The sequence below is a fragment of the Spea bombifrons genome, chromosome 4, assembly GCF_027358695.1.
Source record: "Spea bombifrons isolate aSpeBom1 chromosome 4, aSpeBom1.2.pri, whole genome shotgun sequence".
Taxonomy (NCBI): Eukaryota; Metazoa; Chordata; class Amphibia; order Anura; family Pelobatidae; genus Spea; species Spea bombifrons.
The window spans coordinates 40,939,618-40,966,372 of NC_071090.1; the positions used below are offsets into that span (position 1 = coordinate 40,939,618).

Sequence of the window (26,755 nt, forward strand, 5' to 3'; positions counted from 1 at the left end):
CAATTTAAAAAGTATTTTATAAATCCCCCATTGGAAGTTAAACACCATTGTCAAAAATGTTTACTTTGTAATGAGAGTGAGGCATTCCATGCATCAATTCTATTGACAAGTGACTCGGACAGGAAATTGGTGAAAGTGTCAGAATGAAGTCATATATTGACAGGTGATAAGTCTACATTTTTTTTAGGTTATTTTGAAAATGGATATTCCCACGACCTTTTCCGAGAAACAGAAAAGCTGACTTTATTTACCAGATTATATAAAAAATATTAATAGCAATTATTAGTAACAATTATATTGTTTTATATTATTAGTGTTTAATACAAGTTTAAATAGTTTTGAGTTCAATGCTCAATTTTGAGTTTTTATGCAAATGTTCAAGGTTCCAATCTCAAAAATAAAATTGCTTTTTGCTATCGCTATGGTGTTATTGTTACTAGAAAAGAAAGCAGAGCCTGACTACCCCTCTATAGATGAAATAGAAAATAGAAAAGTGAGATGTTTGTGCTTTTACTCTTGGTGATTAAATTTAGAGCAACGAAACCAAAAATATTGTGGAACCTATTCAAGATGAAAAATACCTCTTACTTCTCTGTGAAAAAAAATCCTTAAATTCTTAATATTTAAACAATGAAATTAAGCACCCTATTAAACCAAGGGGAACAACAATTGCCCCCCTCTTCTCTCACTCAGTGTACAGTGGGGCAGGGGAGTAACAAAATCAACTTGATGGGTTAAGTATAATAAAAAAGTAACTAAATGCCCCTCTACAGGGACACAGACCTCATCTTGCCTTCCCAAATGCCCTGCAATGTAAAATGGAGGTTTTTAAGTAAACAATAATAAAAAACAAATATCCCTACCACCTTTAAGTCCCGATGGTAGGAGAGGATGAGGCTCATCCAAGCACCATTTGGGTAATAGTAAAAATCACTGTCCACTACATTGGTATTAAAATGATACAACCTGTTGGGGAAAAAATAAAATCACGTATTCAAGGTCAAACAGCTATGATCAGCAACGCGATCAGTGCTCATTTTTCATCTAAGGAATTGGGCAATCCAAAATGTTAAACTTACATAATACATTGCAAGCCATTTAAGACACTAATCTAATCCACTATTTTTGAGAGTTTCAGGGAAGGATATGGAAATTCTCACTGAACTTGCATGCCTTTGCAAATCGTAAAAATGTAAAGTTGCAGTAGTGAATCTGCAAGTTTTGCCATGTGAAGGCATGCAACCTCAATCGAGTTATTCCTTAACTTGGGAGAAGGACTAAACACTTTCCCTGTTAAGTAAACTTTGAAAACATAGTCATCCAAATATGTTACATGCCAATTTATCTAGGCATGAAATTGCTTATAAGTTTGATTAACCTGACTATAATAACGTATCCATTCTCTTGGCATATATTAAGTCCTCACGACAGATATGTTGAATTCGGAACACTGGCACAAACTGAGTTTCAGGTCTTGATACAATCTCTTAACTTAGTTCATGTTCATCATTGATAGTACCAATTAATCAATAAATGAATCAATGAATCAAGGATTTATTGATTTAATTGAGTAATGTATTGATTAATTGGTGCTATCAATGATGAACATGAACTAAGTTAGGAGATTGTATCAAGACCTGAAACTCAGTTTGCAGTGGTGTTCCCAATTCAAAGTCTCCCTACACATACAATAAGATTAAAGTAAGTACTGTCTGCATCTCCTCATCCTGATGACCCATAACTCAGTAATTGTTTTTACCGATGACCTTTATCCTCAGATTTAAGTTACCAAGTATCATCAAATAGGCAATGAATTTCCAACTCTTTATTTATTAAAAACTCATTATCAACAAAGAGATTATGGCTAAGTTGGCTGTGAACTATAATAAGAATAAAAAAGTTTATAGTGTGATTGACACCACAAGAAAAACTAGAACACAAGCAGATATTTAAGGTATTCTTAGGAGGGAAGACACATTCATATATTTAATAAAAAACAGGGGGAAAAGTAGGCACTAGGAAGTATAATAAAACTTTGTATGTATGTAAATATGTGTGTGTGTGTATATATATATATATATATATATATATATATATATATATATATATTTATATGTGCACTGTAGATGACCTACTGTTCTGTTATATTTTTTGTATTAATATATATTTATTTTTTAATGATTAAACTAATAGTTAAATCTTATTTGGGGTATCTTTAGTTATTGAAATTGTTTTGATGTTTTTTGTGTTATGGTAACATAAAACTTTGATTTTTTTTTTCTCTTTACTTCCAGTGTGTTGTTTTTAACTGCTCGGATGGACTAGACTATAAAGCCATGGGGAAATTCTTCAAAGGTCTGGCACAGTCTGGAGCTTGGGCATGCTTTGATGAATTTAATCGTATTGAGCTGGAGGTAATTCTAACACACCAGTATCCCAGCGAACTTAGTATGCAATCCGAATGCTGAAACTGACAAGTGCAAATATAAATGCCGAACATAATATTGACTTTCAAATTTAGCACTTTCATGTTTACATATAGCATTTTATAGTAATACTCATGGAATTATATAAGCCTTTTAACTATTTAACTGTTTTATTACAAAATATTAACATTATCCTTATAGCATGTCAAAAGATTGTGTGGTCATAAACTGTATTTAAAAAATATATATTTTAATGAAGTGCTACATTAACTCTTTCATTAACATGCTAACACCACCAAACTGAAAATACTTTTTTTTTTTTTTAAACAAATGGATTAAAATCGTGTGCTATGCAAATGTTAATGAATATAACTTCTTCAGAAGTGTTTCTTAACTAAAGGTAAAGTTGGAAGGAGAGTTTGCAGGTGAGTTGTAGTTTTAATTCTCTCATTTTACTATTCATTAGGAAGGGCCAAACCGATACATTTTTCCAGTAAGAATGGATGAGCTGACCCTGTATAATGCATAATTCATCAGGTGACTTGCAAAAAATCTTGCTGTTAACTATAGATTATACAGGGCCAGCCAAATTCTTCCTACAGCATACGCTCACTGGGGTTGCTCGTCCATAATGTATAGTAAAGACAAGAAGCTGATACACAAAAGCTCCTGCAAACTCACCTGTCAACTCTCCTTTTAGTGAATAAATCTTAAAGTGTTCAATGGGATAACCATTTTTCCAACCCAAAAAAGAGAAAAGCAACAATGTTATTTCACTAAACAGTGAGCTGAGGAGTGATAAAATGTTTCATTCCAGCAATTGACTATGAAGAGCCAACCGAGTCCTCTCATTCACTAAAACTCAAGTGCATGCTAGCAGGCAGATAATGCTACGCAAACCAGCTTGCACACTTTTTACTGTCCCTGACATTTGCACTTGCATAAGATAATGCTTGCCTTGGGTCCACTTGACCACATAGGTGTGGTGTTGAGAAAAAACAAGCAAATTACAACTTGCAACTGCATGTTGCACATTTCGCCGCACCTTCTTAGGACATATGATTCATTTACCCCACTCATTATCCAACTTATGACAAAATTGCATAGGGTAGGGTTCAGATATAATCAGTTAACCTATGGGAGGAACAGAGCCCACCCATACCCCACCCATACCCCCCTCAAGGAGACATTCTACCAATCTAAAAAACAGAACAAAAGTGCTAATAAAATAAAAATAATCCTATCTGTGTCCGATAGCAGATAATTCTAAAATGGACAGAAGCAAGCATGCTTATGTATTGCTGTGCGCCAGTTCACCCCATCCTCTATTCTCTGTGAGGGTCTCTATTCTCCAAATGCTTCATTTTGCTTCAACTCCCCATGGGCATTGGAAGGAGACAGGTGGGCCCTGGAGGGTGTTGTTATAAATAATTTACCACCTGCATCCCTTTTGGAACAGGGGGCATAGGTGGGATCACCCCCCTGCCTACCACACACAGGATGTGTAAAAAGGGGCACTCAACATCCCCCTTGTTTAGCAGGAGGTCCGGGTGCTTCGATTCTTTGGGTTTGTTGCAAATGTATTTATTTTTGTTTCATTTACACTCTTTTAAAACTCAGGCAACGGCATGCGAGTTGAATATACAAGTTACTTTATTTTTACCATGTGTTAGAGAAATTATGAAGAGTAATCTGTTTACAGTATCTGTCACTTGGGGGCTCCTCTATTTAATTAGATACACCCAGATTTTCCTATAAATGTAAACTTACTAAAAATGGACGTTTAGATTCGGTGAGAAATGGAAGTCTGCCTCGAGCCTGAAATAATTAAAAACTAATATAGCTTGTTTGGACTAAGAAAATGTTTGAACTCTATGTTAAGTCTACAATGTTTGATGAGTGATCTAAAGCAACTTTAAATGAAATATGTTAATTACTTTTTTCTTATTAAATATGTGTAAATAGACTGGACCAGCATATTCTATTTAATATTTCTTATATCCATCAAGTCAGTATCCACAATTGCAATTCTTGCTGCATATTATTCTGATCTTAGCTTCAATGTCACAATTGTTGTATACATTTTAGATGATATTAAATCCAATACATCAGCTGCATTTTGCTCCAGGCTTTGAATGAATTGGGACACAATAACAGTAATAAATATAATACAGAAATAACAGACCGCAAATGTCAGTAGGAGAAAACAAGACAATGATGTCACAAGACTCAAGTACTAAAGCCTTGTCTTGAAGGGAAATAAAAAGTGCTCACAACTGAAAGTACAATAAATATGTTAAATATAGAGTATACAATAATACCGGTATTATGCAAAGGGCAAACATGAATGAAAGTTGTACCTAGATTTTTTTCAATAATAAATGAATGAAACAAAACAAAAAAAATCACATTCAAACGCTGCTTGTATACTCACTGCTAGGCCTTCTGCACATTGACATTTCTTGAGTGCTCTAGCGTAGTATATTCTTCCCACTGATTGAGTTCAAGACTGAACCCTACCATGACCTGTCTTTTCCACTGTCACTGTAGCACAGATTATGGAAGAGTAAGGAACCAGGTGTTTCATATAGAGCACAGAAGTAGGTTTGTGAGTAATTAAAAAAAAATCGCATAACTGAAGTGAGTGAGAAAAAATTATTATGACATTATTAGGTCAAAAATACACAGGATATGATGTGCATATGGAAAGGGACACAATAAATTAAAAACATTTACTGTTTTAGAGAAAAAAAAGCACTTTGTATGGAGCGATGTATGGTGCTGATTTTGGATGGTTCTTATGCCTAAATATCATTTACACGGGGACAAGAGCAAAACAAAAAAGAGACAGAGAGAGAGAAAGGGTGAGATAATATATGAATCATATAATGTGAAGAACAGGATGCTTATAAAAAGAAATAAACCATTCTTCAGAAATCAAACATAAAGATTTGGGATTTTAATTTTATTCTCAAATACATTTCCTGCGTTTTTTTTGACAAATCAGCCACTCTATACATCCTATACACTAACCTTAACTCAACATTTCATTGAACTGTTTCTGGTTATGCTTCTGTATTCAAGCGTAATATATGGTTCCTGACAGCAGGAATACATACCATTTTTTTGCGAAAAATGCATACATACCATTTATATAAATGCATGATGTCGATTTGTTTCTATATGTTCTTATTTGGTAAATTGGAGGTCCTGAAAGGCATTTGTATGTAGTAACTAAAGGAAGAACAGGTTCTGAAAGATTGCCTTATATCTTGTTACAGGTGCTTTCTGTAGTCGCCCAACAAATTCAGACAATTCAACGGGCAATATCCGAGCAAGTAAAAACCTTTATATTTGAAGGAACTGAAATATGTTTGGACTCATCCTGTACAGTATTTATTACTATGAATCCAGGATATGCAGGAAGAGCTGAACTTCCAGATAACTTGAAGGTATGGTACTATTCTATGGAAAAATAAAGATAGCATAAACCCATTACGTGCTGCAGGTTAATATAAAACAAAAATAAATATTATTGGGGCAGAATTGTTGTAGTTTGAAAAAGAGGCAAATGTATAGAATCATATAAGACCATATTTGACCATTTTAACTATCTAGTCTGCCCATTTTTCCTTCCCTTTAAAATGGATAGTCAATTCTCAGACTTCATGGTTCTGTGAAGGGGGATGATTATATATGTGTGTGTGTGTGTTAAGTGCACCTTGTTTACAGACTAAAAAGGTTGTTATTCTCCAATTTGGGTTTATTTAAAAAAAAAAAGTATTCCTAATTCTTCTTTATTGCAAACATGTAAGGGCTTTGATCTGTATTTTAGTTTATGAATACCAGGAATCCAAATACATTTTGTTTCTTTTTATTATTTTATATGCCTGTATACATCACTTTTAGTGCAAAATATTGAGAAATCACGCAACTAGGTAGCACAGGTCTAATGAATGAATATTAGTTTTTGATTGATGGTGTATAGTGGTTGCCTTACATCACAACTGTACATAGTCTAAGTCAGCATGTGTATGTTAGATGGTTGCTGAGGTTCCTAAGTCATCAATAACATTACCGTATATTTATAATTATATATATATAGATATTATTATTATTGCATTTAATGACCAATTAAATAGCTGACATATATTATGCACTCTATGTCTGTACGCCCTATGTTTGCTACAAAAAAAAACCCCAATATTAGCTCCCATGTGAATCTGATTTCCTTTTGTGAATAGTTTTTTCAAGTCATCTAAAGACCGTTCCCTCTAGACCTGGAACTAAGCTTCTGTTCGTTAGAACCTAGGTTTCAATTTAAATTTTAATTAGAACAGACAACTAGAATACTTACAATTCTGTCTAATTTAAATATCGTTCATATCGTTCTAATCAAATGAAAGAAAATATACACGATTTTTTTAAAGAGAGATTAGAATTCTATTCACAAGAGATTTTCTACTTATTCCTGGAAAAGAAATGTATATATAAAGAAACATAAGGATTTGGGTGAATATTGAATTTGTGTGTATGTGTTTACAGCAATTTTTGGTGGTATCCTTCAATTCGGCTTTCTAATGCATTGAAAGATTGGAGGATAAGCATCAACAAATGAGTAACAAATATAATATGATCCTATCCTAATGAAATGACCTAATGAAATGACCCCCCCCATTGGGAATTTAGTAAAAAATACTTTTTAATAATGTAACTGAATAGGTGGTCTGTTTAACAGATTGTTGTTTAGTAAAGAAGTTGCTCAGATTGTTAACGGCAATATACTGAGAAACGCCAATGAAAATGAAAGAATAACAACAGCTACCTATCATGTATCACAGTAGTATAACTAAACACAATAGGCTGGTGAGTATAAACTTACCTTTAAAGCAGAATGCAGCCTTTCTGGGCCACTAAAGCAAGATACTTTTCTTCGGGTGTAAGGGTGTCTGTTTATGTTATGGTTTGTTTTAGTGTATGGAATAACCATAATTGTTTTGCAGCAAATGGTAATAGGGTGTCAGGAGGTGAGCTCTGGTTTAGAAGCACAAAGGGAAGCGTAATAGAGGGAGAGAGGACAGTTGAGAGAGTGTGTGTATGTATGTATAAGTGTTTGGTGTTATACTGAACATGTGGATGTTAGGGCAAGTGGTTGCTAAAGTTGGTATGCAGGGCCTGGTTAATGGAGGAACACAGAGCAATTGCTTCAGGATCCCAGCATTCTGGCTGGGCCATACCTTTCATCTGTTGCATGAAGCAATGATCCAATAGGGTCCCACAACATGGGGCAATCATCGTCCCTCACTGGCACTGCACACGAGAAGTGATGTCATTTCCGGGTGTCGAGCACAGTGAGGGAGCTACAGGCCACAAGGAACATACTGGAGGGACGTGGAGGATACAGTAAGTACTGTGTGTATATGAATATCTGTGGGAGGGAACAATAGAAAGAGGATGAAAAAATGAAAAAAGGCAGACAAGCAAAATAAAAGAAAAAGGGAAAGAAGATGAAGGAAAGTCGTCAGCAAGAAAGGTGCAAAAAAGAGAAAGGGCAAAAGAAATTGCCCCCATAACTAACATACATGCCAACAAAGCAAGATTAAGGAGTGTTGGGCCCTGGAGCAATTATATAAGAAATGCCCCTTGTCTGAATTTCTGCCCTTTTTTCACAAATTGTTGCCTCTGGCCCTGCAGTTTTAAATGATAACCTCTTGTTCTATCATTTTTTCTCCCTTGAACGCAATTAACACATACGGCTGAACCTGTTTAGGGTGATATTGTAGCATTTGTAGTGCCTGCCCTACAGACACCATTCAGCCATACTAATTTGATGGAGACAAACAGTATTACATAATGATACACACACTTTTTATCAATTAATATGTAAAGATATGCAATTTAATTGTATTTAAAATGGTACGCATCATGCACTTATAAAGACTTTCAAGTTTGCAATTTCTCTTACTTACCTATACTTCATAGAATACATGTTTGTGAACTGAAGCCCCGAGTCTTTACCTGACAGTTGAAAAGTTAATGCATGCTTGAAACAATTAGAGCAAACATTTGACGATGTGGAAATACAACCAAGCTGTGCTCAGAAAGTCAGTGCTTAATATTGTTATTTTGGTTTTCACGAGGCTTTTCAGTCTGTTTCACCTTGTTAAGTTTTATAGAATGCGTGCTTGCTTTGTGTGATTCTCGCAGAGAACTGCAGGTTATATCATATAGTACATGTGGAGGTGAATAAGAAGTTAGTTTAACTGATCTAGTACCCTGCTGTGATTTACAAAGAAAAGTTATTTAGGAAGATAAAATGCACATCTCTTTTATGTATTTTTTTTTTATACTAACAAGCTGACACTGGATCTTAAATTATCACAGTCAGAATGGAAAAGTCAAACTTATGTTTAAAGAAATGTAAATTTCAATTTAGTCCATTAAATGAAAACGATCATTATCTGATATTTTGCATTCAACTAACGGTATGCCCATAGTATACATACCTGGTAACCTCATACATGAGCTGACCTTGAGTGGTTCTTCCAATTCCAATTCAGATTTAATAATCCATTTCAAAGATTCTATGCTAATGAGGCAGCCAAATGGTTCTAATCATGGCTGGCCCCTATAAAAGGGATTATTTGTCAGGAAGTAAAGATTTTTTGAATGAAGTCACCTGTACCCAAGTAATGTTTTCAGCTGTCCAGAGCAAATTGAGATGCTAATATATCAATTTTTGACAACTCTTAAGACCCCCAACTCCCTTGTCCCAGAATCACTACTAAGATTTTTGGGAACTTTGTTGACACAGCTGTGACGCATTGTACTTTCTAGAACATCAAGTTGTTTGAGCTTTTTGTTAAGTACAACTGCTCTTGCGGTTTCATCTGGGACAATGTACTTTGAACAACCAGATATGCCATAAAACAACCAGATTTCTGAAATAACCTGCCTGTATACTGGACATACACTGTTCCTAGCATTCCCATAAATATCAGATCCTCTATTTATTAAATCAAACAGTACAAATCTACCCACACGCTACATGTTGTACTATATTTGTTACAGTTTCTTATGTATTGGTGACACTTGGCAGGATAAAATATCACATCTATTCTAAGCAAGAGGCCAGTTTTCTCACACAGTAATATTAAGTGGTGCTCAGACACCATGTTATGCAGCAGATGGCCGGCATTGAGATGTACACAATTATAGCGTGTGCAAATATTTTTTGAATTTTTTGCAACTATTCTTAAACTGTAGTTTTTACTATGTTATTTCCCTGCATTTGCAGGTCTCTTACGCTGGTGGGGGATACAATTTAGGAATAATAAAGTTAATTATATAAAACGTTAACAACGACAAGAACAAACATACGGTATATTGCTATAGTCATAGAAGTAGGCTTGTGAACTTGTATTCTATTCATATTTATTCATTCAGATATACTGTATTCATATTCACATACATATTATTATTATTATTATTATTTATATAGCATGACAAGACGATATAGGTATGACAAGACAAGAATTGACAGACTAAGAAAAACCGATACATTAAGTGGAGAGAGCCCTGCACGTAAACTTACAATCTTTCTTAAACATAAGAAACAGAGAAAGGTGAGAGGTAGTGTGCTGGTTGTACAACGCACTATAGAGCATAATAGAGGAGCTGTACGCAAGGACCTGCCTAATAGAGAAGTATGTTAATAATATCTTTGTGTCAACCAAAAATCTGACCGCTCAACATATATATTTTTCTTATCTCACAATCCTATGGGGAGGCAGGGCCAGATTATCTATTAGGCACATTTGGTACATGCTTAAATGATACCGCACTACTACCAGCTACGTGCAGGAGAAGTGAAGTAAGGACAGGTAATCAGATTTATTGTGTGTGTGCATGTACAGTATGTGCAGGTGTGTCTCTATACATTTATTTAGGTATGTGTAGTTGCAAGTAAGAGCACACTTAGGGGTCCTGGAGGGTCTTAATCTGGTACTGTGACAGTAGCTCCTTATTGGCTTTTTAAAGTTAGCTTTGTCAAGGAAGTATTTAATAACTGAAACTGTATTAATTACATACAAACAAAATATTTATCTGCAAAGTTAGGTTAACCTTGTGCCATATTTCATTTTTTTTTGGAAATTATATTTCATATTCACATTGGGTCTATAATGGAAGAGATATGCCTTAATAGTTTTGCTTTTTAGTCCACGTTTTATTTATTATTTTGTCTTCATGTTTTATTTTAATGATGATTTACGTGTTTTTATCCTTCACGTTCTAGGTTCTTTTTCGGACCGTGGCTATGATGGTTCCAGATTATGCATTGATCGCTGAAATCTCTTTGTACTCAATGGGTTTTGTTGATGCGCGTAGTCTTGCTGCTAAAATTGTTGCTACTTACAGGCTATGCTCTGAACAGGTGAGAAAATAGCATTATTTACATCCTGTAACGCGTAAACCTCACTTCAAGCCCATGTGTAAGATATACGTTTTATTTTATTTTTTTGTAGTTTTAGGATATAATACTGCCAATGCTATTCTCTGACAAAATGGATTTTGTATGCACATGTAGATTTTTCTGAGTGAAATGCAATATTCACAGCTGTTATTCCTGCTGAGGGAGAATGACTTCAGCTGGTGCCCTTGACCTATCTGCATGTGCTACATTATGTCAATTTACATTACTGCTTTTCATAGCGCAGAGAATGATGCTGCATGAAAAGTGAGTTGCTATAAAATTAGGTTTGCATTTAAATTTGTGCCATGTTGACATAAACGTAATTACGAGCAAAATGTTTCTCACTGCTACTGTTTTACTCTATTAGGAACAAATATAATTACTATGCAGCAACTTTCATACAATAAACAAGATAAATCTGTAGGTAATTCTAATACAAGGATGTTGTGGTTTTGGATGAATTATGAATTGTTGGCAAAAGAATTGGCACAAAATGTTTCACAATAACCGCAAAACTAAAATGCACAAAAAAGCATCACTCAAACTTAAATTTGAGAGTGTGAAAAGAGAGAGTAAAAGATGGGACTGTAAACCTATCAATGGTGTTAAAGTTAGTCATTGGCCATGTGTTTTTCTCAAAATGGAGACTGACACTGTGCTTGGGAGTTATCTACACAACTCAGTTACACACAAAGCACCCGTCAGATAGAAATGCTTACAGTATAATTAGCCAAGAAGTTCCCAGGTATGACTGTCGCCAGTGATCTGGCCCAAGTCTCGCCTTTTGAGGCAGTAAAGACACTGACGAGGAGGGGGCGGCGTGGGGTTCTGGCCTAAGTCAGGCCTAGAGTCATGCAGTAAGTCGCTGACTGTCACACAATGGGCACTTCAGTTTTTGTGATGTTTTCCAGAAAACCAACAGTGGGAGCAAAAAACCTGAAAAGACCAGAATAAACTTTTTCCAGTTTTTCATAATATATTCAATATAATTTGCAGATTACATTTTGGTTGTTTTTACATTATCTCTCAACACCCACTTGGGCTCCCTTTCCTGATTTGCTACTGTTTTATATTATTTATCCTTATGAGTGCTGGTAGGCCTGGTATTTTTCATGTGCAGCAGTTTCCTGAGTATTCTGAATCAATGTCATTGTCACATGGGGAACATGTTTGCCACTTCGTACAAACCCTCATTCTTACAATGAATGAAAGGTCTGTAAGACACCAGCATTTATTTATATAATTTCTTCCTTGTCAACTCTCACTTTCACATTGATCAATTAATCTAATTTTATTCTCACAATGTTTTGATAGTTTCATACATATTCATCCTTAGTACAATTATACTGTGTCATAAATGTCTTTGCTCATTTATCTGCTTCTATGATCTGAAGTTACTAGGACCTACTTTTTCGTGTTTACTTGAACAGCTCAGAGATTATCAGCAAAGATTAGCTACATTCTGTATAGAGTTTCACCATATCTGCTCCTAAATCGTACATAAATATTAGTATTGTTTCAACCTAACGTTTTATCTACCCGATTGGTGTCCAGGCCTGTGTTTCAGGGAATATAACAAGTTGGATATGGGGCTATTGTCTGATAGAAACCCATTACCCTTTAGAATCCAACTGTTATCTTCCTTCTGCCACTTGTAACCAAAGCTTTGTTTAACTTGAAGTAGACTTGGGCGCCGGCCAACTCTTCGTGTTCGTCTTCGTGGGAAAAAATCTTTGTATTCCATTGTACAGTGCTACAGAATTTGATGGTGCTATATAAAACAATAAATAATCACAATATTTAAGAATATTCGCCCATTCCTGTGTTCGGTTTGGGCAAATATTTGTGTACATTCTTTGTGTTCGTTTTTTTTGTAGAAGGGGTTAATACGGGGTTAACGCGGTACGCACTACGCAGCACACCTTTGCGAGAACTGGCAATGAGTCTTAACTGGCAATGAGTCTTGTGGATCTATCACTGTGGATTAATTTTGTCCCACTCTTTTTGGCAGAATTGGATTCATTCAGCCACATTGGAGGGGTTTCAAGTATTACCTGTTTTTTTTAATTTTGTTTCTTTTGAGCCATTCAGAGATGGACTTGCATATGTGCTTCACATCATTGTCCTAATGTATAACCCTTCAGGACTTAAGCTTTAGGTCATGATCTGATGGTCAGACAATCTCTTTCAGGATTTTCTGATAAAGAACAGAATTCACGGTTCAATTAATTATGGAAAGTCGCCCTGTTCCTGAAGCAGCAAAGCTTCCCCATGTTTGACTGTTGGTATGATGTCCCTAAAAAGTTCCACTTGACAGGGAACTTCTGGGCTCCGGCTACACTTGTGGGACGCAGCTAGGACTGCCCACTGACATGAGATGTTCCCTTGGATGCCTTTTTGAATTTTGAAGGAAATGATTGTAGTGAGGCCTACAGTTCTTTCCTTTTTAATACGGGTCCTGGATGACTCATTGATGAGCTCATTTGGTAGGACGGCCACCAGACTCTCATTGTGGTTCACAGATCCTGAGGTTCCAGACCCTTAAAATTGGCTTTGTAACCCTTCCCAGAATGATGTCAATCATTTTGTTTCTCATGTGTTCTTAAATTTCCTTAGACTACCGCATCATGTGCTGTTTACTTTGAAAGACAAACTTTGAAAGACAAAGTTGATACAACAAGTGAAATTGAGCCCAATTATAAATTATATTTGGTTAATTTTTTGATTTAGCAAATATGGGGGCAGTTAATTTTTCCATATATACAGCCAGGTAGGATTGGATAGCTTTTTTCCTTCTGTACATTAAATCATTTAAAAACGTCGGTTTATGTTTATTCGGGTTAATGCTTTTGATGATCTGAAATATTTAAGTGTGACAAATATTCAAAAATAGAAGAAAGAGGCAAATCATTTTTGCTATCTTGTAGTATGTGTTAATTTACAAGCATATTTTTCACCTAAAATACAATATATTCTACCATTCCTATATTTCTTATCCATTATAAAACTTTCACCTTGAACTCCTATCAGTATTTTCTATGATAAGGATATCCATTACTGAAGGTGGCTGAAAACCTAGAAGACCAAAACATCAACTAGCCTTGATTTTAGATTTGTTCATGCCGCCATATTTGGGGTGTTTCTGTTTGTGCATAATACACTGTTCAAGTAGTATAAGCCAATCAATATATGCTCATTTTCGACATTTTTGTTTATAGCTGTCTTCACAACATCACTATGATTATGGCATGAGAGCAGTGAAATCAGTACTGACTGCAGCTGGAAATCTAAAGGTTAAATGTCCAGAAGAAAATGAGGAAGTGCTGATGCTTCGATCAATCCGTGATGTCAATCTTCCAAAGGTATGATCTTCCCCAGTTACCGTGTGCTCTTCTGTTATATACAGCTGATAACTGGACAAGTGAGTGACAAATAAAAGGAGATGATGCTAGCTTTGGTCTGTCCCAGCCTAATTTCCGATCGATTGGCAATTACAGGGCTGGAGGGAGGATAAACCACATGCTTTTTAATTGCGATATTTATGACTGTGCCACTATTCACTGCTATAAAACGTTCATTTTGATATATTGTATGAGCTATAGATTCTACATGCCAAATGGTACCATGCTATTGTTCAAAATAATTTTATTAGTATTGTTAACAGAAAAGAGTTGTTTAAAGCTTTACTATGTTATATTTGGCCTCAGTTTACTGAGAGTAATAAAGTCTATGAGTTAAGAACCGAATTACACATGCCCTCAGAATTTGAATGTTACTATACTATAAATCACTGTGATTTTTTTAAATAATATATAACATGTAAAAGTACATAAATAAATGTATAAAGTTCCCACAGTAGGACTGAAATGACAAGTTTCTTTATGTAAACATTACATTTGGGATGAAAAATGAAAAATTCTTGTTTTAAAAGCCCTTGTGTTCTCTCTTCCTTTTAAGTTATGTTTCCTGGTGGTGCCCAGGCATTGGACTGCACAGGATTTTTCATATGAAATAAATATGTATACATATATATGTATGTCCATCTCACATACTCACTATAGCCACCTCATCCGTAGAATTACATGATACAATACTCACTTCACAGCTGAGAGTTGCATACACTCACAAGCAAATTAGATTCATTTTCAAGCATTACCATGTGAGTGGTCAACTTGTTAAAGAATAGACCCCTTTGCTGAATAATCATATTCAAATTTTACTCATTTCAGAATTGATATGTACAGAGAATTTGATTTAGAAACGTGTGATCACGGTTAGATTCAGTTATCTTTTCCTTGGTTTGTATCATAGCGTTTAAAGCAGAAGCTATGAAATTATAGGCCTGTTTTGTACAGAGACAATTAAAAAGTCAGTTGGTTTCAAGAATTCTGATCACCAGTAACTACATTTGGATAGGGAATTTGTTAGTGATTGTATGGCAATTTACACTCACTGATGTTTTGATAATGTAGAAATTCATTAGATCGCATTTTGACAGAAATGCAACATTTTCTAATCATTTTTCACCTGTCTCCTCTTCAATTTACAGTTCTTGTCCCACGACATTCCACTTTTTGATAGCATCATTTCTGACCTCTTCCCTGGGGTTGCTTTACCTTCTTCTGACCACGGCAGCCTGTCTGTGTCCATCAGGGAAATCATCCAGAAAATGAATCTGCAGCCTGTCCCCTGCTTCATCAAGAAGATAATACAAGTCAGCAAAAGTTCCATTAATTCTCTTCAATACTGTTATGACTGCTTTCTAAAAAAAAGATTTTTAACCTGTGATGGCAAAGTCCTTATTCAGTGATTGGGGCAATGAAGAGGGATTTTTGACCAACTACACGGCTATATTGTTTACATTTTATTCCCCAGTAATGAATTTTTAATCATCTACTGCACAGTAGAAGTTTTAAGTACAGGAAATACACACACAGTGATGCTAAATTTACAGCATTATGATATTGACAAAAAATAATCCTTTGATGTTGTGAAACGTATGGGCAAAAATGTATCCATTTTAGGTGCTCGATACGTTATGCACCCCATTAAATCACTTTAAGGGAAGGGTTTTCTATGGTTTCAGCGTAGCATTTTTGTGCGATTGTAGTTTACAATTGTACGATTGTTTTATGAGGTTTCGTCAGGTTGTTGATTTGCTTTTGTTACACTGTTGAGGCCAGTTAACGTTTAGTCGGGTAATTAAATCAAACCTGTCTTTATTCATATTTTTAATTTATCAGATGCTGAAAAATATATGATATGCAACAATCCAGGATATTAGAGACCTTTTTTTTTCTTTTATTAAAAGAAAAGCAGTAGTTCTGTCATACAAGGAATTGCATTAAAATGGGCAGTTTTATATTTAAATTCATGTATAGTGAGGATATGATAGCAACGAGGAATAACTCGAAGAATGTACGGCAGTGGTCATTCTTCACAAAGGCCTGAATGGATAGCTATTAAGTATATTTAAAAACACTTATTGAAAGAAGGAAAAATATGCATTTTATAAATATTAATTAGTGAGTGTTGGCAATAAAATTGTTTTCATATTTTCAAGATCTATGAAATGATGCTTGTCCGTCATGGTTTTATGTTAATTGGAAGCCCACTGGGAGGAAAAACATCTGCCTTGAAAGTTCTTGCTGGAGTGTTACACGACTTGGAAGCAAAAGGACTCATGGATGAACATGGAGTGGATTATGTTTTTATAAATCCAAAGGCAATCACTATGGGGCAGTTGTATGGCCAGTTTGATCCAGTTTCACATGAATGGAGTGATGGTAAGTCCTACAGTTGCATTTGGCATAATGTTTATTATTTATAGCTGTGAAAGCTGGCTTGGCTTATCAAACAGGGAGGAATAAAAGTAAAAGCCAAGAATGTCCAAACTTATCCACTTGTTAGCATTTTCTTTCCTCAGATGGTGGGTAAATCCAGTTCAACTTCTATGCAGCTAGAGATGGGGGTCTTGATTCTGCCTTGGGCAGAAGATCAGCGGTGCAAACTAGGCTGGCATTGTCCAACATACATTCGTATTCAACGGAATAATGGAAAAATCTCTAAAAGTATCCATTCACGCTGAATCCTGCCAATAGTGGGATACCAGTATAACCTCACTGACAGAAAGGTCAAAACATACAGTTCATAAAGAGTTATATTTATTGTTTACAGAGGAAAATATATATATATATATTTTATTAATACAACAAATAACTAAAAGTTTCAGACACTTTCAAAAGAGAGCATTAAATAAAGAAAACTAATTAGTGTTGCCCAGTCTCAATCAAGCTTGTCTTTGTACGCATTTTAATTGTAACAGTACCCTGTAGCCACACTTACATGTTGGATTTTATTATCAATTTGTTCTCTGCTTGATTTTGTTGCATACTATAAGAACACAAAAAACATTGTATAATTATATTACATAAAACACCATACTGTGTACAAGTACCAAATTTAAAATAGTCCATACACATTATTTATATATTGCTAAAATGCTTTATTTTTATGTGTATCTGATAAAGAAATGCGTGATTTTTGTTCCACGTATTTTAGATGGTAAAAAAGTGATTGACATATTGCAGTATATGTGCTTTTCTTTGCAGTTGATTAAATGTATTAACCACTTCTTAAACCTTTAATACAATGCAAAAGTAGCAAATAAGAGACAAACGTTGCTATATTTTTAGCTGTCATATAGGAAGACTTGTATGTTTTTAGTCTTTCAAACATCTATAATGTTTCGTCTATCACACAGCTGGAAATTAGATCAGAATGGGCTAATTGCAACAATTAAAAGAAAACCCTTTTATTTTATCTAGCAATAATCTTGAAAGGATCACGATTGTTTGGTGGTAAATGAAATGTGCACAAAATATTTGAACGGCATTATTTGGTGCTGCAGTAATGAGATCCATAATCATTGCGCTCTAATTATTTCAATTAAGGCACTGTTATTAACTAAGTTAAAGGAGAACTCTAATACATAAACAAACCCCTTTCAAGTAATTGTTGCCAAAAATAGAGGTTTATAGAAACTTATTGGTACCCTTGTCACTCAACCCTAGAAACCAGGAGTTGCCAGGTTCCAACACACAATTGTCTAAAGAGAAACATCCTTTTTAATTTCATTGTTGATACAATTCCTAATATAGGACATTGTTTTAGACAACATGAGCAAATGAAATATTGAGAATTTTGTGTGAATGCATCAACACACCCAAAAATTAGAAAAGCACATAATCATGTTAATAACATACAATTATTAGAACAGAGGTTCATTGGCATCCAAGAGAATTATTCCTGCATCCAAGAGAAATGAGGACAATAAAGTCCTTAAATGTTGACAGTGTTTGCGGACAAATCTGCCGCTATAAATTACTTGGGCCCTGTTGTTGTCTTTTACCATTCCAAATATTTTTTTCTTGTTAGCTTTTCCACAACTCTCAATCAATTTTAGGATTGATTTTAGATAATGAATGCTTTGCTAGTCTTGGAAGTTTTGACCAACTGTATAATCACTCCTTCCCACACGTATTATTATTATTAGAGGATTCAGAACAGAAACACACTTAGTTGTGTTTAGTTTATCACTTGAACATAATGGTACCCAAATTACCATTCATGTACATCTCTGTCTCTCTTTCTTTCACCTATTCTTCTTCAAAAATGAGATAACTCTTTCTCCTAATTTATTCCTAAATAATGCTTCTTACTTGGACTAATTAGATACATTTTGTAATAACCTACACAAGCCATAACATATAATACAGGGGTGTCCAAGTTTTTTTTTCTGCAGTGGGCCACTTCATTAGAGATGTATATGTGCGTGGGCCGCACTCATTTTTCAGTGAGAGAAAATATGGCCTTTAACAAGATATGCAGATTGAAATAAAGTAAATGACACAATACCTTTACTTTCCCTCTCACTGATTTCTGGGCCTAGAAAGTTTTGCCCTCTGAAGTGACCACAAATTCAGGATTCTGGAAGTAAAAATGAAATAGTTCTATTTATTCTAGGGATGCACCGAAATGAAAAATCTTGACTGAAACTGAAAATTCAGGATTCACTTAGCCAAAGCCGAAATTTTTAAAATAATTTTTTTTTGTTAATGTAGCTAAGGCATAATGTGAAATATATGTTTTTTTGCTATCACTTCTTCTCTTCAGTGTTATTGTGCTTATCCAGGTATCAGTTCTCTTTGTATATGTATAATAGATATAATTGCTAATACTACTATAGAGACTTTTAATAATTGACTTTGTAGAGTCATTGAAAGATGTTGGCATCTTTAAGTGATTTCTAAATGCTAGTGGCTAGATGTACATAGTAAGAATATTTCCCATTGGATTGAATAGCTATTATAACCATGTTTTTTTCAATATTATTAACTATTTGCAGGGCCGGCCCAAGGCAAAATGCCGCCTGGGGCGAATTTTAAAATGTCGCCCCCCCCTTTATCTACCCTCCCTCTCCCTCCGTCCCTGCCGCCCCCCCCATTATCTACCCTTACCCCCCCCCTTGTACTTACCTTTCAGCAGTCCTGCGGCGAGTCTCCCTGTTCGGTCTCGGTGCCGGCTTGTAATGCTGAGCGCCGGAAATGAGGTAATCTTCCGGCACTCAGCATTACAAGCCGGCACCGAGACCGAACAGGGAGACTCGCCGCAGAGGAGAGAGAGAGAGGGCCCCTTTCTCTCTCTTTCGCTTTAAAAAAAAAAGGGCTTGGGGCGGCAAAGTGCCGCCCCTTCAAAAGTGCCGCCTGGAGCGGTTGCCCCAGTCGGCTCCATTGTCGGGCCGGCCCTGACTATTTGTATATAGGAAAAAAGCAAATGCCTTTTTTGTGACCCAAAGGACCAAAACCTCTTAGCAGTAACAAATCCAGACCCAAGGGTTTCCTATAGCAATTTAATCTTACTTGTCATACCAGCCTAATTAAATTGTTTTAAGAGTTAAAATCTAGAACACAGTCCATGTGAAAAAACAAAAACAAAAGGATTTACATTTCATGTCAGTACCAAACAGTCACTATTAAAACCTTAATGAACCTGTTTTCTTCTCCATAATATTCAGAAATAATGAAGCATAGGTCCATAAAATATTTTTTATTGGTATTTGATTGTATGCATATTAGAGAAATGCAATTCATTACTGAAATTCAGTCTAATGTTTTCTGATCAGCTGTGGTTTTCCAGTAGATTAAAATATGCTAATTTTAGAAGCCATACGTGTTACATTCTGTACATTTAGGGCACATTACAGCCTATTTGTCGTATTTACTAAGCCTCTAGGTGACCTGACTCCTGCTGAGATTAATAGTTTGTAAAAACATTGGCCCCTTTATTGTACAATAGTATAATTTCTAAGCAAGTTTTCTAATCGCAACTAATCGTTTGTGTTTATAAATAAATGTGTAGATTGACTGTTAACTAGTAACAATTATCTAATATAAAAATAAAATCTATATAACATTTACTCTAAATAACATTTAAAATATCTTTAAAAACAACCCCCCCATAAACATATTAATTAAATTATCTTAAATATAAATATATGGATTATATGGCTGAAATTTAATGTACATGCAACATGACTCATATTCTATCGCTAGTGACCAGAAACAGGGATGTGGATATTTAATTCAAAAGTATTGATCTTATTAAATGGATCCAATCTCAAACAGAAAGACAGAGTCAAGCAGTAACTGGAGTTATGCTCTGATAAAAACAGTGGCAGACTATGAAAGACTTGTTGAGCAAGTCTTAATTTCTACATTGCGCTTTATTTCCTATTTTAGGAATACTGTGCATACATGGCAGTGGTAGGCATGAGAACCACTGTATCTTAATGTTTATGTCTGACTTTTAATAAGAATTGGAGCCATTCACTGAAGACTAAACTCTTTAGATAACACTACACAGCTCCCTGTTCATTAGTGATATACTAGTGAATTTGTATTAGGTATTATGTATAGTTTAGTTTATGCCTTTAACTCATGTGTTTTATGGTTCTTCTTTGGCGTGTTGACATTATTAAATATAGTTTACCCAATCTAAAATAAGTGTTTTCTGGAAATGCACATTTTTTACACGGACTCTTTTGAGACATGCTTCATTTATATTATGGGAATTTCATGTCAAATGAGTTCATTTTTATTAATGCTCTTTTATTTTTGGACCTCTTCTGTCAATGTCAAAATGACTCTTCTCAATTCCACCACTACATTTATGTAAAATGTCTGTTAATGATTAATTAATTCAAGATTGGATGCCTCGGACTTTTAGGCATATATTCTGATGAACTGCTTTCATTTTCAAAACCACACAATTAACTCAAGTTTTAACAACTCTGATTTTTTTTAATGAGAAACCTAAAATACAGTCTCCGACTATTAATATGATACAGCATTGGAGGTATTTAGTTGCTAAAGCATGTCCCTTAATTGGAAGCTGGCTCAGGAAAAGACGTACTTGCTTTAGCTATGAATGTAAGCATCAAGTTGAAACAAGTTTACAATGTTACAATAATATTTATAAATAAAAAAGGAATGTAGAAAGAATGTATCAAGCATGAAGCATTTTCTGCTGATAAAAGTCTCCTGTGCATTAATGCTGATAAATGGAGTGAAAATGTACCAATTGAAGAACATTGTGATGACAGTGATGAAAACAGGGAGAGACAGGAGGCAATATAAGAGAGATAAGAGAGCTAACGAGATTTCTGAAAGTGAGTTTAGTTTAGTCCTTACATTACACTTGGCACACATGGCACTCACTCTACATATACAGACACCACATATTTACTTTAAAACATTTTTTTTATAAATAATGTGATTTGAAAACCATACATGGTTTGCTTGTGGAGTTGATTAGCTTTTTAAGCTAGTGAGGGGCTGAGTGTGATTGTCTAGGGAAATCAGAGAATGGAGTGGTGATAAGAAGGTAATTTAAAACTTGGATTATGGCTGGCATGGGGAGATGGACAGAACAAGAAGTTGAGGAGAGGAGGAGAGATACCCTGGAGTGGAGTCTTGAATACATCATAGTTGCATATTCCCAAATAAGAGTGACTGGAATGACTGGAAATGGGCATCAGAAAAGAGAGGAAAAGAAAAAGGGAGACTAATATTATTAAATGGTACTAGAGACATTGATAGGAAGATGGTGGAGGTGGCACAACATCTAAGAGCCAGAGATGAAGAACCTCTTGCCAACTCCACATGCTGGCTGCCTTGGTTTCACTCATACATCCCTCATATACAGTCTCCAAAAACTGCCCCCTACTTCTCAAAAACATTGCTTGTATGTGCCCCTTCCTAAGATGCAACCAATGTTCTAGTTCACTCATTATCTTCCATCTTAACTACTACAAGTCAGTCTTAGTTGGTCTCCCTCATACTTGGTCCCTTACAATCCACAATGAAAGCTGTTTCCAGACAATTCTTCTCTCTGGGTTACTAATGTCTAGACACACATTCACCCCCCCCCACACACACTTTACTCTGCATTTGACGATCTTTGTCTGTCCTTCCTATAATATCTACCTCTCAGACTTCTCAGAGGCTGTCCCTATTATTTGGAATGCCCTGCCTCGGCTTATCAGACTCTAATCGTGTCCCCAAGACATGTTCCCTCCAGTTTCCCCAATACCTTGCCTAACCAACTAAAGTGATCAATGTAATCATATTTACTAGCTATACAGTAGTCACACACAAGATGGATTAGACAGGGATATAGATACTGAATAAATGTAATATAAAGACCAAACTGATCTTTTTTAGGGGGGTATTATTGAGTAACCCTTAAAGTGAACTACAGTTTGACTGACACATTCATATTAATCATCTATAGCTGCCTTATGGAGGTGTTTGATTTAATGGAAATCTGTAGCTGTTAAAGCAATGTAACACCTAATCAATTTTGTATAACTAGCTGTAGGGTGCAACGGGTGCTAGATAATTGTAATAATTAGAGTGATTGATTGTTTTCTCCTAGATATATTGCAGTAAGTTTTAATATGAGCCACGCAAAGCTTTCTTAAATCAGATACCAAAGATTAGAAGTATAGAGCAATATTTCTTTTGCCAAGTTAAGCTTATTGAAAACTGTGCTGTCTGTTTCACAGGAGGAAAGGGCTTAATGTATTTTTAATGCCAAATGATCAGATAAAACTGTTACTTGGAGGCCCATCAGACTAAAAAAAGTAGTGCAAATAAAAAAAAATGAAAAAAATTAAATTATTGGAATTCTGTTAAGGGCTCTGGTAATCCCTTTCTCAAGAATATTTCACATGCTTCCAAAAATGGAGGGATAATATTATAATACAAAAAGATTATACTGTTGCGAAATATTTTACATACCCGGTGTTCTGTCACCTGAACCACAAACTACTATACATGGTTCAGCTGTACCACATGCTACACCAAGGAGACAAATGGAGCCTAGCGAGATAAATGTGTGACTGCGTAGGAGGGATTTAGGTTTTTAGAAAACTGGGTAGTGTTTGACATACTTTCTAACAGGAATGGGCTACACCTCAATGATAAATGCTAGGGAGTGCGTGTAGGGGGTGTCAAACAAATGCTTGTCTGAATATTTTGTTTGGTTAAATAATTATTTTAGCTGTAGTAAGAACAATGAATCTAAACCAGCATTTAGCTGTTAAATTTAGCAGATTAGGTAGCAATGCCGCAATAAAATAATTAACTGTATGATATGCTAACTATGGGTTCTTTAGCATTTCTCCTCTATATCTTACAAAAACATTCCACTCTGAACTTGCCCATATACTTAGTTTACGCCCTGTTAGTGTGCTTTGAACCTTGCTTTCATCTGTGATTAGCGGATGACCTTCAAGAAGCTTAGATGACATTCTGTGCACTTTCTTTAAATGACAATGTGATCTCATTACTCCACTGTACAATTCTGTAAACTCATGTCAGTGAACTTTGGAAATACAGTCACTGAACTATGTAACTCAAAAAACTTTGTGACAAATTGGTACAGACCATGTACTTTAGCAAAACATAGTAGGCAGAATCCACAAGATATGCAAATTTATTTTCTGATCCGCGTATCATAATATGTTATTTCACAGTTTATTCTTACTTTCACTCTAAATGTTTTGCTCATCAAAATATATATGTATATATAGTATAAAAATGCATTAGTATATCTTTCAAATAATACTATTACTATTTGGAACTAGTTACCATTATGCCATTTTGTTATGCAATTTACTTTTATGAATCAGTAAAAAGAATGTCTATGATAACTTTACACATAAAAAAAAATTTGACGTACATTTGGTTTAGCCTCCTGGATCAGCTCAAAAAAGAAATGGAAAGCTTTACACTTGACAAACATTTGTCTTTTGCTTAACTTGTCAAATGAAAGAACATACTTTAAAATTGTGCTTATGAAGGAAGGGCAAAAGAACTGAAAGCATGTCAATATATAATTTTTTGATACCTTTCATCACACTTAAACAAATCATTGCAGAAAATGCAGTCAACAAGTCAACAAGAGTATTAGTAAGGTGTGTGGTTAAGAAACATGCAAAAGGTTTTATATCACTGAATTCTATCCTGAACCCACTTTTTTATAATAACCACATAAATGGCATTTTATTTTATTTGTAGTAGAAGAATGAGTTGGACACATTCAGATCTGTGAAGGAAGTGGGTACAGTGTATAGAGACTAACACCACCAAAAATACCAATGCATCCTTAAATAACAACTTCCATGGTAAAAAACGGCCACAGCGTTTATTAATTCACCAATAATAAAAGTTTGTTCAGTGTACAGTAACTTATTAATATATATATATATATATATATATATATATATGATAACCCTGAATAACTTGGCCTTGCCAACCATCATTAACAATGACATAAAACAAGTATATTCTGGTTTATCCCCTCCCCCCTTGTCCACCAACCAATCGGCCTCCAATCTAGGCATTACCTCCTTTTAGTACGACCATTAGCCAGTACCATTACCAGAGTCTAGGGGAGGGATAGCCCCATCAACTCCAGAACCAGATTGGCCAGCTGTGACAATAAAATAGAATTAGCATACAAAACAAACCAAGTAATAAGAAGGAGCGTAGCCAGGAAACTGTTACCAAGCCGTTGATTTCAATTAGCTGGGGGAAGAATGGAGGGAGGTGGCACCCCCTTATTTGTCCTACTAGACAGGAATCCTCCTCTCCTCTCCCCCCACACTCACACATGGGCCGGCCCAAGGCAAAATGCCGCCTGGGGCGAATTTTAATTGCCGCCCCCCCATCTACCCTTTCTCCCCCCCCCTCCTTGTACTTACCTTTCAGCAGTCCTGCGGCGAGTCTCCCTGTTCGGTCTCGGTGCCGGCTTGTAATGCTCAGCAGGGAGGGGCACTGAGCGGGTACCGATAGCTTGGTAAGCGAAAACCAAAGTGCCGCCCCTTCAAAAGTGCCGCCTGGAGCAGTTGCCCCACTCGGCTCCATTGTCGGGCCGGCCCTGGCCCCGTGTCCGCCTAGCTGTGCCCTACTCCCAAGGGTCCTGTATTTTTCTTCTTATGCAACTGGTGCACCACACAAGAAAGGAACAAAGGTTGGAAATTAAATATCTAGGATGCTGAGTTGGCTGAGTGCACCACAATATGTTTCTCTCCTATAAGAGTATCGGAGGGAAGGCCAGAAACATAGCTCACCTAGGGCACTAAGGATCTTGATGCTGATCCTATTTGCAAATGTGTGTTTGAATGGAAAGTACCCCTTTTTTGCTAAAACGATAGCAAGTAATCATTGTAGGGAATGTTTAAGTGTCCAAGTATTATTAGGTGCTTGTCTTAAGAAATATATAAAATTAAGCCTGCTAATACATGAAAACTTTATCTAGAATATTTTACTAAATATAACATGGAACTGTCTATGTTGATTAGCTAAATTGCTCTGATTTATTTCAGTTAATTTCAAGATATCTTTTTTTGTAGATCCCAGATATGTGAGCGAACAGCATTAATTCATGAACCTTTTAAGATGCAATTTTAAAAAGTGGAGCAAGCATTTCTAAAAGTTAAAACAAAATAACCACTAAAGAGTATTTAAGCCTAACGTAAAAGCTTTAAGTCAGGGAATATTTTTTTTTAGAGATTAAAGGAACGGTTTTAATAGAGAGGTTTCCAAATGTAACAAGTTACTTTACAACGTATTGTAGGCATTTTGTTATGTTGTAGTTTGAGTAAACAAAGTGTGTGAATCCCTGTCTCTGATTTTTAACCTAGACATTTATCAGAATTAACATATTATTTAAATAATATATGTACCTAGAATTGATTCAACTGCCTTATAGGCCAAAGCAAGGGTGCACAACTTTAGTTTTCATAAGAATATCCATATCCTTTTGATTGCACAGACTAGTCTTGGATGAGCCTTCCCTGGGCTCCTGCTCATTGGATTTTAATGGCAAAAAAGAAATTACATAGAGAATCTTAGTTTAGTTCTTGTTTATGAGAAAAGGTTGCTAACAGTTAGAGGCATCTTGGGCCTGAGCTAGATTAATAAAAGCAAAGGGAGGTCTGTCAGGACTCGGGTAAGCAGGCCAGGTAGGAGCTCAGTGGCAGGGGATATCAGAGGCTCAGTTTACACCCCACTTTGCATCATTACCGTTAATATGAAGCACCCCGCTGGCTGAATATAAATATTATATGGTTTGTATTGGAGAAGATGGCAAGACAGGTAAGTACAAGACAGGTATAGACACGACCAAAGAGGGCACAGGCACAAAGGCAGATGTACAGCACGATAGCTCCCTAGTCGGGCACAAGGCAGGTGCACTTCATTGGTTGATGGCAGAGGAGGCCCCCGCC

At 35.5% G+C, this 26,755-nt stretch overlaps 1 protein-coding gene across 1 annotated transcript in view; it reads left to right on the forward strand.

The window, feature by feature from the left end:
- Positions 1-26,755, forward strand: part of LOC128492590 (dynein axonemal heavy chain 3-like) — a 428,956-nt gene that overhangs the window by 198,809 nt on the left and 203,392 nt on the right. The window contains exons 29-34 of the mRNA XM_053465187.1: positions 2,295-2,414; positions 5,708-5,878; positions 10,723-10,860; positions 14,118-14,261; positions 15,449-15,613; positions 16,463-16,685. Of these exons, the coding sequence (XP_053321162.1) occupies positions 2,295-2,414; positions 5,708-5,878; positions 10,723-10,860; positions 14,118-14,261; positions 15,449-15,613; positions 16,463-16,685 (961 nt within the window). The remainder of the gene's footprint in view (positions 1-2,294; positions 2,415-5,707; positions 5,879-10,722; positions 10,861-14,117; positions 14,262-15,448; positions 15,614-16,462; positions 16,686-26,755) is intronic.